The sequence below is a fragment of the Telmatherina bonti genome (assembly GCF_933228915.1).
Source record: "Telmatherina bonti genome assembly, chromosome: 9".
Classification (NCBI taxonomy): domain Eukaryota; kingdom Metazoa; phylum Chordata; class Actinopteri; order Atheriniformes; family Telmatherinidae; genus Telmatherina; species Telmatherina bonti.
Window position 1 is genome coordinate 34,983,617 of NC_136627.1, and position 15,883 is coordinate 34,999,499.

General features: G+C 42.7%; 1 protein-coding gene across 1 annotated transcript in view; it reads left to right on the forward strand.

The window, feature by feature from the left end:
* axl (AXL receptor tyrosine kinase) overlaps positions 1–15,883 on the forward strand; it is a 29,201-nt gene that overhangs the window by 6,475 nt on the left and 6,843 nt on the right. Inside the window, 11 exon segments of the mRNA XM_079246568.1 lie at positions 2,332–2,412; positions 2,500–2,615; positions 4,802–4,997; positions 8,883–9,022; positions 9,546–9,690; positions 9,935–9,952; positions 11,818–11,947; positions 12,123–12,214; positions 14,377–14,472; positions 14,565–14,642; positions 15,021–15,113. Coding sequence (XP_079102694.1) covers positions 2,332–2,412; positions 2,500–2,615; positions 4,802–4,997; positions 8,883–9,022; positions 9,546–9,690; positions 9,935–9,952; positions 11,818–11,947; positions 12,123–12,214; positions 14,377–14,472; positions 14,565–14,642; positions 15,021–15,113 — 1,185 coding nt within the window.

The window sequence follows — 15,883 nt, forward strand, 5'->3', positions numbered from 1 at the left end:
TAGCTAGTTACAAGTTTGACTCAGTTTTGTAATTATTTTGACATAGCTAGAGGCTAGTTTAAAATGACTTAGTAGCTAGTTTGATGGCTTAGCTGGTTTGCAATAGCTTGCCAGTGGTTGTTTAACTGTAGCTTAGTGGCTAACCTGATATAGCTTATAAGGTAGTTTGACACAACGTAGTGGCTAGCCTGACAAAACTAAATAGCTAGTTTTTACCATTTAGAGGGTAGTTTGACATATCTAGGTGGCTAGTTTGACTTAACAGTTGTTAGTTTGTCATAGATTAGTGGTTATTTGGCCATAGCTTAGTGGCTAGTTAGCCATTACTTATTAGCTAGTTTGACACAACTTAGTAGCTAGCCTGACAAAACTATATAGCTAGTTTTTGCCATTTAGTGGGTAGTTTGACATAGCTAGGTGGCTAGTTTGACATAACAGTTGTTAGTTGGGCTTAGTTAATGGTTAATTGGCCATAGCTTAGTGGCTAGTTAACCATAACTTATTAGCCAGTTTGAAACAACTTAGTGGCTAGCCTGACAAAACTATATAGCTAGTTTTTACCATTTAGTCTGTAGTTTGACATTGCTAGGTGGCTAGTTTGACATAACAGTTGTTAGTTTGTCATAGTTTAGTGGTTAAGTGGCCCTGGCTTAGGGGCTAGTTAACCATAACTTATTAGCTAGTTTGACACAAACAACAACTGAGCAGCTGCCTTGTTATCTGCCACTTTTGAAGGAATTAACTGAGTTACAGTGGCAATAGCTTAACCAAAGTGTTTGAAACAGAAGTTGATGAGGGCTGCTGCAGTGTACAGTATTATAGGGAAAGGCATTTTTTATTAAAGCATTAAAACCTCTTCTGCTAAACCACCCAGTTTAATTCTAAACATGTAAGCTGCCAGAAATGGAGCAATCTTTTAGACTTTTTAGTTAATGGACCATGTGCTGATGGTCTGTCATTTCCAGCTAACCTTAACCCAGTTGGTCAATACTGTGACGATCATGAGCTTTTTTATGATGAAATGACATTTTCAACTTGTAAGAGATATTGTTTTGCGGTTTGCTGATTGGGAAGGAAGGAGACGGATGAACATGTGGCGCAATCTGCATGGTTAATTTGCAGACACAGCTAGTGGTCATCTCTCACCCTTCCCTCCCTCATCTTTTTCCTCTGTCACAACCCCTCACATCACCCGGCGAAGATCGTACCCCCTGTTCTTTTTCCGGCCGCAACACAATGGAGGCATGGTGCGATTGGCGCAGGAAGACACACTGCGCGATTCTGTCTGTTTGTGGCCGATTGACAACGTTGGGGTGTTAGATAACAGTGATAAAACTTGAATGTCACATGTTTCAGAGAGTGTGTGTAAGTCTGTGTTGTGTTGTGGAATGATTCAAGTGTGTGAGCACGCTGTGAGTCACTTTGTGAGAGGATTCATTCTCTGTTGAAAATCAGTGAGTCACAGTGTTGTCCCCCTCAGAGGCACCCCAGGCTTTTGAAGGCACAAGCTTAACCTTTTACACCTCAGTGCGACCACCCTCTTTGTTTTCCAAGCTAGACATATTTTCCATTATCAACACCAAAATGCTGCATTTTTAGACCCGAGATACTACTATTGGTGACCAACTTTGATTTAAGTGAATATTTTTTTATTTTTTAAGCAGGTTCTGGCCTGCTGACTGTCTAAAATCTGAGTTTTACATAGAAAATTAGTCTTAGAATAACAACTGCTTTTCATTCTTATTTGGATGTTTTGATTCATAAATCCTCAAATCACGACCTTTCATAATGATCATATTCAACTTTTGCATTAGATCTAAGAAACACAGCTTGATTCAGTCTCCTAAGAGAATCGAGTTGCCTCATTTTCACAAAGCATGAAAGGATTGGAAATGTTTGCACGACATTATAAGCTGAAAACTTCACATGTTGTGCCCTTATTCTGGCTGAGCTGCAAAATGAAAGATGTCAAACTGATGGCTAATATATTATGAAGCACAGTGTCACCTTTAAAAGGTCGCTGCTGCTGGTCAAACTGATCAAACATAGCAGAAAGATGTTTGTTTTATGAAAAATCAGCCCTCTGTAAAATGTGCTGCCATATTACTCCACACCTGCTAACTTATGATGAAAGTGTTGATGGAGAGATGATGCAACGTGATGGAAACTGTTACCGATGTGCTGCTCCACCTCATGCTAACACCAGTTAGAACTTTCTCAGGTTTCTCATGTCAACGTTGAGTCAAGCTTAGCATGCTGAGTTGGATTTTTTCATTAGAAAAGACCTGAAACATTCAACTTGACACCTGAGTGTATCGTTTTTCTCTCCAGGCCTGAACAGAACCAGCACCTTCTCTTGTGAGGCCCATAACGGCAAGGGTGTGGCCACCTCTGGACCTGGTACCATCACAGGTAGGTGATAGCCTAGCACTTAATCCCTCTTTAGCTGGTCTTGCTTGTTTTTTGATAACTCATGTTTTTTCCTTGCCTTTCTATCAGTTCTTCCATCTCAGCCTCAAAAGGTGCACGCTGTGGAAATCACCCACACCACACTCCGCTTATCTTGGCTTCCTGGTTTTGGAGGCGACTACCCGATCACCCACTGCTCCGTCCAGGTGAGACAACATGAGATAAATGAGGAATCGTCAGTTTGGGAAAATCACTACAAACAGTTCGACCTGCACGGACGTTCGACCGTTCATTCCCTCTCTGTTTGCAGGACTGATTCTGAACACCACAGCTTCGCCTTCTGCAAAGCTCGTTTTAAAGAAAAGAGAGCATGCTTTTCTTTTCTTTGCTCAACTCATCCTCTTCCCCTCCCTGCTTTATTCTTGCACCAGTAGATCAGGTTTCACTCTGGGAAAGTGGCCTCCTGGACTAATCTTGTGTAGCACCACTCCCTCTCCTAGTGTCTCTGCCACAATCCCACTTTGTTGCTGTTATAGCTCATTGCTGAGTGGAGGAACATTTTCTCCTGGAGAAGGGAGCTGTGCTGCACCACCCTTAAACGTCTGGTTCTAATAAAGCTGACCCTCATGCCTTTTGCTGCTCCTGGGCCCCCCCTCCCCTCTGCTCCCCACAGGGGAACAAGACAAGAGGCCTGCTCCAGCAGAATGGGGCAAAAATCTGAATTTAACGGTTCATTGTGTAGCAAGGAGAGACGTGAAAAGGGCTGCGATGTAGAGAGAAGAAAGGCTTTACTGTGCTGCCAGTTGAAGGCATGAACAAGAGGTGAATGGAAAAAGAAAAGAAAGAGAGGATAAAAGAGAAACATGGAGTAAGTCGGTTAATGAAAACAGGAAAGGGCAGGGAGAACAGGTATTTTGGGTCTGAGTGATAGAAGAGGAATGCACGCTGAAGTGTGACTCAGGGCTGACTTCCACCAGTCCTTTAGACACGGTGGCTTTTCAGGCTGGATGGTGATTCATTCAGACTGTTTTTCATTCGCTGTCTCTTACAAACACACACATTCATATGCTACTAATTCACAACTTCCTATTTATTGGAATCACACCACCTGACACACGGCCGGAGGAAAACACATCCACCCAGACGCTGTATGCGACCTCCTGAATGCACAGGACTTAAAATCAGAGCGCTAAGCAGGCGTAATCTGTTTATGTGTGTGTTTAGTTTATAGGATGGTTATATATGTTTCCAGCTCTGTCAGCTGCAGCCTGAAGCCTGCAGGAGCTGTTTGATAATGAGCAGTGCAGCTGAACAATGGTCTACAGCAGCAACTTTAATGTGGTTTGAGATCGCTGCAGTGATGAATGTTCCCTGCTGTGTGTTCCTCTTTAAGCATGTTTACCACAGAGAGTTTGCAGATACAGCAGGTTTTCTCTGATTTTTTTGCTTGATGATTTCTGCTTTCTGTGCACCTTACTGAGACTGGGTCACGTTCGGACCTTGTTTAAAAGTGGAAACAGAGAGAAGCAATGTGTGTGGTTTACGTGGATAGGAATAGCTTTTACCTTTACATACAAAGCACGAATTTTAAAGCTTTTTCTATGAATTCAATTAATATTTGATGATATTCAGTCATTCAGCCATCACTCTTTCACTTCAGAGGTTTTACATATTACATCATAACCCATATTTTGGCTAAAATCAGATATATTTTCAACCATACTCTCCTAATGTTTGCTGTTTGATCATGCATCATTGCCTCTAAAACCTTAAGATATGACTTAGGTAAATATGCAAGGAGGCTTATGATATGACATTAGAATAAAAAAGAAGAGTACGTGTCTTCTTTAGACGTGTTTTTTTTTTCTTTCTTTTATTTATCTTATGCAACCTGAGGTCCCTGGATTGGGGGACTTTTACAACCGATGGTGCCTAGTTATGCCAAAATGGCCTTTTGGAAACCTTTCTATCTAATTTTTCTGGGTTTTAGTGCAGATTGTCCACACTGAAACCTCTGCTTAACTTATATCAGACTTTCAGAGGTCATGTTCATATTGTGTGCCATCTTCATTTACTTTCATTGTTAACATAAATACTGGTATTTACACATCTTAACAAATCTGTATAATGACTCCAAAAGTGTTCAAATCCCCCTTTAGGTTGCAGAAATACTCCTTTCATTACTGGTGTGAAGATTAAAGTCACTGTGTTTGACTTATTTCATCCATCAGTTTAATTTCTTTCCCTCTTTAGTTAAGAAACTAAATCTTCTGTTGTTTCCACTGAAAGTCCAGCATCCTCTTCCTGTTTGTGTCACAAAGTAATGAAACAGATAAACTTTCTCCCAACAAAAGGTTGTAACACATCTTTGTTTGTCATCTGGACGCTCCAGGCTAAAAAATCCGGACAGCCCCTCCCAGCAGGCCCAGACGAGATGATCCACAACCAGAACGTGAACATCCCGCCAGCCAGCCACCTCATCGGCGACCTGGAGCCCTACAGCGTCTATGCAGTCCGGGTGGCCTGTCATAGCAGCCAGGGTCCCTCAGACTGGTCACCCTGGGTGGAGATGCACACCAAAGAAGGAGGTGAGTCTTCCAAGTGCAGAGATGTTTGTTTTCACCCTGGATGTGTGTGTGAGTGTGTAGAAGTGTGTCAAGGTCAGGGTTGTGTTATCTGGCTCAGCTCTAAGTCCAAAGCTCCTCCCATTGTGTCCTGTAACCAGAACAGAAGCTTCAGAGCAAACTAGCAGGTGCCACATTTTATGCTGTTATGATCCATGTCAGGGGTCAGTTTTATACAAGATGCACAAAAACACTTAGTTTTTAAACAGCAGAATGAAGCTGTGCTATAAATCTAGAGTCTCAGATGGAAACTGGTTGAATTTCATGGACATGTTGGATCTGCTGAAGGAGCCTGAATGGTGGCGTTCTGCTCAGATCATTCACTGGTTTATCAACCAAATAATCCAGGTCTGAGGAGAAAGTTGTGACTTTAAACCAGAGATTTGATATAAAACACTTCATGGTTTGACCCAGGCTATGCTGAAACACTGCAGCTGTGTTCTGGTGCTTTTTAAGCCTTCAGCAGAACAATAGCTGACTTCTGCAACACTAAACCTGCATTTCCACTTAATTCAGCGTGAGTCAAGACGAACTGATCAACAGCGTGATAACTAGGAGTCGGAGAATCAGTTTACCACCGTGCATTAATCATACTAGTCCTTCCTCTACTCAGTCTGTGTTCCTGAAGGATACCAGATGCAAGTGACTGGTCCTCTGTGAACCCAGTATGTAAACTGTTGAGGCAGAGGGCTGACTGGTATAGGAGAGGCAGAAGAGGCGGAGGTTTTGGGAAGGGAGGGTGGACGTTAAATTCTCCTGAAAGGCTTCATTTAGGATCACAGGACTGTGTCCAGGCTGTAATGTTGGGCTGCTGTGTGTTTGACTTTGAATGGAGGTGGGATTTTCCATGCCAGCTCATGCTGTCTCCTCTCCTGGATAAATAGGATGGAAATAGTGTATACTGAGAGGAGAGATGCCACAGATGGGATGACGGGGGCTTTCCGTAATGGAAGCAGGCTATGATGTGAAAACTCTCCAGCAAAGCATTTCCCATTTTCTCATAAACAGAAAAGTTAAAAAGGAGAAGTAGAACTCATTGAGATGCTGGTTATGGACAAGATTTAGAAGTTTCACTTCTCCATCGTAAAGAATGCAACAATCTTTGCATTTTTTTAGGAAAAAAATTCACAGGTTTGATAATTTCCCTCTTTAAGGATTCTTACTAAATTACTCAATAATAAAATGGTTAAAGACACTGTTGGTTTGTTGATTTTGGTTTGTTAGGGATAAATTACTTCTGTTTGTCTCTGGAATCATAATAAAATGTTGGGAATGATGTCTCGGCAGATAAAATCCAGTGCTGCAGGAGCAGCTTAGTTTCTTTTAACTTCCTAAACTGGGGGCATCCCAGGTGATTTCTCCACCTGGAGACTCCAAATCTGACTTCACACTCCAAACACAACTCACCACTGTTGAGGAAACATAGATGGAAACAATGAAAAAATACCACTGATGCTAAAATAAGTTACACTTTCACTCCAAATGCCACCTGGTAAATATTAGAACCCGTTATTCCAGCTGCATCAGGTCATCCGACTGATCAGCACGTTTCTGTCCCAGATTTTCCCGGAGATACAAGTAATTCCTCCTGGATTTACACCACCGTAGTTGCTTTGTGTTTCCTCCTCGGACTTTGTTTCCCCCCAGAACAACTATTTATTCTATAATAACCATTAACAATGCTACTTACATACCTAACCCTCTATAATCGAGTTTTTTTGCTTTGAATGTTAAACGGTGAAAGAGGAATGAGAGAGAAACTGGCTGCAGGTTAGTTTTCTACATCTGCGTTGTGTTTTCTGTGCTGCATACTGAAGAAATGTCCGTAAAGTTTGGAACTCGAGTCTTAAGTTCCTCTTTTCTTTCTTCCTCTTAAATAAATCATGCAGAAATATGCTGCTCCGTGTTGGACATGTGTTAGCCCCATGCTGACATCCCCATTTGCTGCTGCCCCGTCTCTTCCTTCGTTTTTACATTGTTCAATTTATGACGGAGTCCGCTCCTGCCAACACTTTTTTCCTTTTTTTTTTTTTTTTTTGCTCTATTTTTCATCCATAGCGTTTCAGCGAGCTGGGCTAACTTGCACTCATGTTCTCGTGCTAATCTTTTGATCCCTCAAATCCTGCAAGATAAAGTTATTTCCAGCACCGCCAGTCACATTTTCTCTCAATCCAGTCATTCCTTTGCTCCTTTTTTTTATGACCTAGGATGACATGTTTCCAGAACACGCAGCAAGGCACTGTGGGAAAAATAAACTTCAAAAAAGTGGCTTTATGGTGGGAGTTGGGAAGGAATGGATGGAAAAGCAGGGAAATGAGAAGGGGGCGCTTTAAAAAAAAACACAGATTTTTACCATTTTCCCAAAGCCCACTGTTCTCCCCGGAGGACAGAGCAGAGGGAGACGGAAAGCCGGGGGGGGGCTGGTTGGTGGGAGAGGAAGTGAGGCGACCCCTGTCACCCTGTAGATCCTGAAGCTGCAATGAGATGATATTTACATATCTATTCTGTTCCTTGAAATAACTCCAAAGCATCTTTCCAGAAGATGAACACATGAAGCGGTTCAGCGGGACGGTAAACTCCTCTTCCATCACTTCGGTCTGGATCCTGATGGAAGGGAGTCATGACGACGAGTCACATCTAACCCTCTTTGCTTTCATCGCTGCAGAAATGTCAGCTGGAGTGTCTGTTTGCAAGCAGAGACGGAAGAACTGAAGAGTTAAAACCAGTCAGATACCTTTAGGAGTTGCGACATTGTTGATGGCATTCAGATGTGATCTGAAATACGTTACTTTGTTTTCCCTCAGGTGGAACAGACTCCACATTCCTGGGTTTTATTATAAAGATGATAAACTTTAATATGTCCAAGTTTTTGGTTTTTAATCGTAGCAGCCAAAAGCAGGTGAAACACAAGTCTGCCTGCATTAATGAAACTGTCTTCAGTGCTGAATGAAAAAGAGAGGGACGTTACTGAGAGGGAGGAGGAAACTTGGCTGGAAAGAGACGGAGTGGTGCTGGATAGCAGATGGGGGGAGGAAGATGGATGAGATGGGGAGAAAAGGAGAGCTGGTGTAAAACAAAGAGGTGGAGAAGGACTCAAAGCGGAGCATAGGTGGAGCCGAGCTGCTGGAAGGAACTTGACTTGGAGGTTGTTTTCATTGCCGCTGGCAGACAGAACAGGGAGCACATGTGGAAACAATCAGCCGCCAAACGTTTCCTGATAACATCATCCATACTGTAGGCTGGGCCCTGTTTCTCCAGGCTCATACGTTTGTGTGTGTGTGTGTGTGTGTGTGTGTACATTAGTGTGGTTGTGTGTGGGTGTCCAGCTAGTTTGTATGGCATTTAGAGCCTACTAATACAGAGAAGGAAAGTCCAACTCGAATGCAAACAAAGAAAGTAAGCCCTGCCTTCTACTTGGGAAGAAGGTTTCCTGGAATTTTCTGCTACACATGTAGAAATTCCTCACACCGTTTCTGGCACGTTATTCAGCTTCGTTCTCTCTCTGCTGCCAGGAAAGAAAGGATGAGTTAAAAAAAAGAATGAAATGAAGAGGTGTGATAAGGTTTCCGTCTGATTCAGGGAGAGGACGATGTCTGCAGAGCGTCCTCGTCCGTCCCTCAGATGCTGTTTCTTTACATCCGAACTGCAGGAACCACATTCTTCCTCCTCCAGATGTTGCAGTTCTACGCCGTAAGCTGAAGGAACAACACCTGCCTGGCTGACCTCGGTCCACCGAGCCTTCGGTCTCATCCGTTGGACTTGTGCAGCGTCACATCCTCAGTGCTTTGCTGCAAATGAAACTGCAGCTGTATGAAACCTTTCTGAGTCGTTTTCTCCTCTGTGTTCCAGTTCCAGAGAATCCACCTGTTCACCTGATTGCTAACGCAAACGGGACCGAGGTGCTGGTGAAGTGGGAGGAGCCTCCTGGGAAGCTGAATGGAGAACTTCAGGGCTACATGGTGGAGTACAGCTTTCCTTCGGCCCAGCCGGTCAGTGCCTGCCGTCTTTGTGTTTCCTCCACAAACAGGGTTCTTAGAAACAGTCTGATCTGGATCGACATGAATCAGCTTTAAGTTGGGTCTTGTCCCACATCTGGTTAAACTTTCTCTAATCCTGCCAACAAGCAGACAAACAAATGCCAACAATCACAGCTTTTTCTTGGCAGAGGAACAAACGAACTGTTCCAACCACATCGCCTCTTTGGCAGAAGTAAAAAGCCAAACACAGCCCTGATAACACACACATTTGGGTCGAATCCGGGCTCCTTTCAGCTCACTCCTCGCTCGGGCATGGCCTTATAAAGGGTTACGTAGAGCCGGTCCAAAGATCCTAACCTGGGCTAAAGCTGAGTTTTGAGCCTTGTCTGGTGGAAGCACAGCTCACTTTAAGCAGCTATATGCGCTGATGTTGAGCATAAAGTGAAGGTGTGAGGCGTTTTATGTCTTTCAGTGCTAATTTTTCTGTTCATGAAGTTTTGACACTGATGCTCCCACTCTTTTCTTTTCCTGACAGGTTTTTGTTGATGCTGGACTGGACACTGAGCTGTCTCTCAATCTGTCTGTCCCCATGTCCAACGTGTCCTATCGAGTTTGTGCCTATACAGGAGCAGGTCAGGGGCCCTGGACCCTCCCACAGACTCTGGTACTTACTCCTTTTGGTGAGTAAATATAAAGAAAAGCAAGTTTGAGGGAAAACGGAATTAAAAAAAAAGACTAGTTTAAAAGAATTTCAAACAAATTTGTCTCGTTTTGATCAGAACCGAAGCCACACAGAGCTTCTTCAATTTCAGAACAAGACATTCAGTTGCCTTATTTTTATTATTATGGAATAAAAAAAGAAAAGGTTTTTTGTCATTTACATAACAAATATTGACATAAACTCTTTTTTCCTTTATTCCACAGCAGCCAGTAAATCTGCAGGTGAGTAATGGCTAAAAGTGCACGAACAATCCAACCACACCACGCTGAGAGTGACACAAAATAACACCGTGGAAGTGAGCTCATGGCTGAGAACTTCTCCTTTTCACTTTGTGTCACAGCTTTCCTCAGCGATAGCTCCATCCTGTCCTTTCAAAAGAGAAAAGGGAAGGAAGAGAAAACTTTAAGACATGAGAGAGAGAGAGAGAGAGAGGATGGGGGGAGATGGGTTCAGGAGGGGAGACACATCATAAATATTTATAATAGACAGAGGCAGTGTAGCATCTCTGTTTGCTTTGTTTAATAGAGCCAGACAACAAGAAGAAACGCAGGAAAAAAGAGCTGAAGAGGGAAAGTTGGGGTAGCTGAGTGCTGGGATTGTTCAGCAGCAGCTTGTGTGGGAAAGCGATGATGTAGACGAGTGACTGGACAGTAATAAATCCTGCTTTTGGTGTTAAAGAGCATGTTGTTAGAGTTATTTTTATATTTAGGACATTAATTTGAAAAAATGAAACTAATTTCACCCCCAGAAGTGTTGCACATGTACAGCCATGTGTAATAGGAAGTACATCTTTAAACTCTAAAGTTTTATTTATCAGGATGTAAAATGATGATCTGGTTTCCACCAGGTCTGGAAGTGAGGTGAAATCCACCTCAGATGAACGTCATCTGCTGACATATTACTGTGTATGATTTTATATTTAACACAAATGAAGAAAAGCAAAGTCTACTGCTTGATTAAGCTGCTTGACTTCAGCCAGCTGCTGTCAGACATGTTGGACTTTTGACCTTTGGGGTCATTTTAACCTAAAATCAAATCTTTTGTTTTCACGATAGTTTTATTCATTAAATTGTGTGTAAATAATTGGGGTTGTGTAATGCTGTAAACTTTATTTCACATCCATTCATGTCAGAGTAAAGATGCAACAAATTATTGATTCATAATTTATTCTATATATCCATCCATCCAGTCTGGACAGCCTTAGTCCAGTTCAGGGTTGTGAGGAAGCTGCAGTCTTTCCCAGCGATTAGCAGACCAGAGGCTTTCAATGCTTTAAATGATAGATAAGGTGATTTTGACCCAATAGGAGAAAAGGTGTCATAAAATCAGAGTTAACATTATAAATACGTTGGTAGTTCATGGTCCACTCAGCAAGGTGCTTGTGTCCTGTAGCTGCAGAACAAACCCTGTAAACCCATCATCCCTACACCAGTGTGCTGGACAGGTTTTACGTGTTTGTGAGGATCTGGTAGATTTAGGTCTATTTCTAAACACAGCTATTAATTCTGACCAATTGTCTTCACGTTGGTCTGGTCTGTCCAACATCGTCCCAGAAGCCTTGTGGTGTGTTCAGGTGCAGCTTAGTCAACCTGCAACCTTTCCAAACACGCCAAAAGTGTCATAAACTTTACTTTTAACCTGCTAACCAAAACCTGGAGAGTCTGAGATGTTAATGATTTGTTCAGGTTTTCTGAGTCTTACATGGTCTGATCAATAAACCTGCTTCTTTTCATTTATTTTATCATCATACACAGCTTATTACTTTGGATTATTTTTTATTAAATAAATAATAAAATCTGCTTTGCTCTCTAACTTTAGAGTAAAAACCTGTTAACCTTTATTTTTTTTATCATATCTTGATACATTAACAACTACTAATGGAATGAGGTTTTTCTTTCTTTTTTATTCAATAGTATTTAAGAAGCATTCATCCTAATAAATAGTGTCGATCTAAGTCAGAGGTCTGCTTCTTTTCATACACACTTTTCATACACACCATTACCAAAAGCCAATTCACTGCTGGTTTTCCTGCCTAAAAGTCTCCAAACATCTAAAACCGTGTCTCTGTCCCCACCCCGTCTCTCAGATCCGTCCTCGCCCCCAGCCTTTTCCTGGCACTGGTGGTACGTGGTGATGGCCATTGCCGGTGCTGTGGCCATCGCTGTGCTCATGGCTGTTTACGTGGCCAAGCTGCGGCGCAAGGAGACGCGCTTTGGGTGCGTAGGCTGTTTGTCCTCCTCGTGGGTGGAAAGGGAGGGACTTCAGCAGCTGAGCCAAACCAAAAAAGTTTAATTATTTTCAGCTTCTTGACCTACTTGCCTTACATGTGTGGATATTTTGAGACAAATGCAATAAAATGCTTGTTTTCTGATTTGTCTGACGCGTTGACAGGGAGGCATTCGAACCCATGATGGAGAGCGGTGAACTGGTCGTCCGGTATCGTGCTCGCCGCACCTACAGCCGCAGGACAACAGAAGCCACCTGTAAGTTCCTGTCTGCCCCTGCGTGCTTGTCAGAAAGTCGATGCTCTGCATTCGCAGCAACTGTCCCTCCAGCAGGAAGAGATACCTTCAGTAGCATGTCTAAACCTGCTTCTGTCCTCAGAGGAAGATTCCTTCCCTCATCCCGAGGCGCCGGTTCAGCAAAGAGCCTCTAATGACAGACAATGACAGCTCTGTTCTCCGTGTTTCCACACAGAAATCACATCCTCAGCTTTTTTGGTTGATCAAAGCGAAAGAACACAAACAGCTAAGATTTAATTCACTCTGCAGCTGCGATCACAGACGGAGTGCTCAGCTGGCTGACATAATCCACATTTTTACAACGCAACCTTTTTAAAGAGCTACATCTCCTAGATGTGCAGTCATAAATTTCCCTGTGCAGTCAGGTGAATAATGGTGACACATGATAGCATGGGAGAGTCTGAAGATGTTGAAAAGGAGATACTGGTACATCGTGGAGCGACTCTTGCAGCTGGAGGGAAGAGGTGATTTTACCTTTAGGAAGTAAAATGGGAGTCAGACCTTCCACTTCATGGAGATGTTCTGCTTTCAGTGCCGCTCACCCACCAGCCGCTTGTGTGAGTCTGCACGATTAAAGACAAAAATCCAAACCTGTAAACACAGCATACACACTCAGATTACACACAGCTGACTCAAATTCAAGCCCTGACATCGTCCCTGGTGTGCACATAGTATTTGTATGGTCCTCATGTGCAAGGCTCAGCTTGCTGGAGCCACAAAGAGGCCAGGGGAAAAGCAAAACTGCTGAGAGAATACATCTTCAGGAAGTGAAATAAGAGGAGCCATGAGAAGCAGATGAGGAGATAATGTGTACTCTGAACGATGCAAAGCACACTTGGAGAAAAGGAAGGGGTTAGATTGGAAGGATTTGGGCGGCATTTACGCTGATCTTGACCAGAAGTTTTGGCCAGTTCTCAGGACAGAGTCAAATCCTGGAGCTTTTTCTGCTCGTCACGCCAGCTTGTGTCTGAAAAGGTCCTGACAGAGCATTTCTGTTCAGCACGAGGCCGATTCAGGGCCCTGCAGCAGCTGGAGGGGTTACTCTCAGTGTGCTGTTGCCTTGTCACGTCCGGACCCAGATGTGAAAACAGAGGTCACATCTGTAGCGCTGTCTGTCTGCTCTGACAGCCAGCAAAGGAAAAAAGTAGAACAGCTTAAATCCTCTGACCGGGAATTGGAGCTCCACCTGGAAAAAAGGGGGGGCAGGCGGGTTGGTTTTCAGATAATCCCACCAAAGAGGACTGGTTTAGGTTTTATGTTATCATTACTTTTTTCTCTAGTTTTAATCTCACATGATGTTATTTGTTTAAAGTTGCTCCAGAACGATGCTTAGCATCGTTGCTAAGCATCGTTGCTAAGCATCGTTGCTAAGCATCGTTGCTAAGCATCGTTGCTTAGCATCGTTGCTTAGCATCGTTAGCACGTCCTTTTCTTCTAACAACTGGGTTGTTGGGAACTTGCTATTTATTGTAAATGCTGGAATCTTCAAAGTCGCCAGGATTTTATGTTGAGGAGCATTTTCACTATAGTTGTCTCAGATGGGAGAAGCTCTGCTCCCATTTGAGAGACTCTGCCTCTCTGAAATGCTCCTTTAACTTGATTATTTACTGACATGTAGCTAATGAACTGAAACGCTGTTTCTGGTTTTATAAGAGTTACTTTGCAATCATGTCGCTCCTGTTCCAACTTTTTAGACGTGTTGCTGCAACAAATCATCTCATATTTTCCATTAAAAGATAAAATATCTTGGTTTCAACATCTGGTCTGTTGTTTATGTTACTAGGAGTAAAATTTAGGTGGAAGAAATGTATTATTATTATGTGTACTTTAGTCTTGTTGGAACTAAAGCTTTCCATTTAACCTGAAATATTTTTTATTATACTCTCTGATATCTTATTGATTCTACTTTGCATTGAAAACAGATTGACACAATTTTAATTCATTTAGAGATTTTGGAGTGTTTTTGTTCAGTTTCTGTTTTTATCTACATGTTTGTTGCATTTTAAACCATTTGTTGTGGTTTTTTTAACTAAATCGTGCTGCTTGGTCCAGAAAGCTGCTTTTCTCTGGTTTATAAAACTGGTTTAAACAGCATTTAAAGTTTTTATTTTCCATGTCTTTAGTGAACAGCCTGGGTATCAGTGATGAGCTGAAGCAGAAGCTGCAAGACGTGATGGTGGACAGACATAAACTGACGCTTGGAAAGACCCTCGGAGAAGGTAATGTTATCTCCGTAAGAAGGAAGGATCCTTATCTTTATTCTCATCTGAAGTTGAGACTTTTAACGGATTCTGTTTTGTTCTGTCTTCAGGGGAGTTTGGCTCTGTGATGGAGGGACTGCTGACTCAGGAGGAGTCTGTTCTCAAAGTTGCTGTGAAGACGATGAAAAGTGAGTAGATAGTCGAAGCCCTCGGCGTTCCCCACAATGAATCCCTTCATCATCGGAACACAGGCTACTTGATGGGAAGCTCCTCCAGTCAAAAATTAACAAGTGGTCATGGCAAACATCTTGTGTTTTGATCAGAAAACAGACAAAGACTCGGCTTGTTGGCAGAAGGAAAAGTTGACCCCACTTCGCCGTAGCCTCAAAGTAAAGTTGACTCAGTGGGATTCAGGGAAAAACTGCACCGCCCCCCCTTGTGACTTCTGCCCATTTCTGATTTTAAAGTGTTAAAATAAAGTCTAACATGTCACGTTTGGATGACTAGGATTCACACTGTGTGAGCCAAACGAAGTAGTCTGACCACATGACTCATCTCCTCTGCAGTCGCCATCTGCACGCGCTCCGAGATGGAGGACTTTCTGCGTGAGGCCGCCTGCATGAAGGAGTTCGACCACCCCAACGTCATGAGGCTTCTGGGTGAGTCAGGACTTAGCTGCTTGTCACAGGTCTGGGAATATTTACCTCTCTGTGGAGAACAACACAGAGTGTAGATCAGGATAACAAGGATTTCAGAAAACTTTGCTGCAAACACTTTTTAGTGCAGCTTCTTTTCATCCCTCCAACTTGGACAGAGACAAGTGGGAAGACATCAAAGCTGCTTCAGCCGGCTTCAGAGAATTATGATTTATTTATTTCAAGGAAATTTTCTGACTTTCATTTCTTTTTTTTTCGTTAAAGATTGCTTCCGATTTATTTTTGCTTGTAAATGGGAACCTGACTAGTGTTTCATTCCTCCTTTACACAAGGATAAGTTACTTCCCTGAAGTAGAGCTGTACTTTCGACCATATAGTGGCAACTGAGTGACACAAAAGAGGACGTTCACACGAGCCTGACCATTTAACTCCAGAAAATTCTGCTTGCCAGTTCTTAGTCTTTGGTTCTTAGTCTGGTTTAAAACTGATGTATACTTTAATTCCTATCAAAAAGTCTTTTTGACATCTGAAGCCTTCTGCTCTTTTTAGCTCTTTTGGACTTTGCTTCCATTTCCTCCTCCTCTTCCTCTCAGACTTAGTCATTTGCTGGTTTTATGTCTTCACGCTGCTCGGAAGATATTTCCTCCTTTTCAGTCCTCTCCCTTTCTCATCTTGAACCCAATTCCTCCTCTTGACTGTTTGTTGTTGTTGGGTTTTTTTTGCCATAAAATCAGCTTATTGATGCTTTGCTGTAAACTATGTAGCTGTATCTG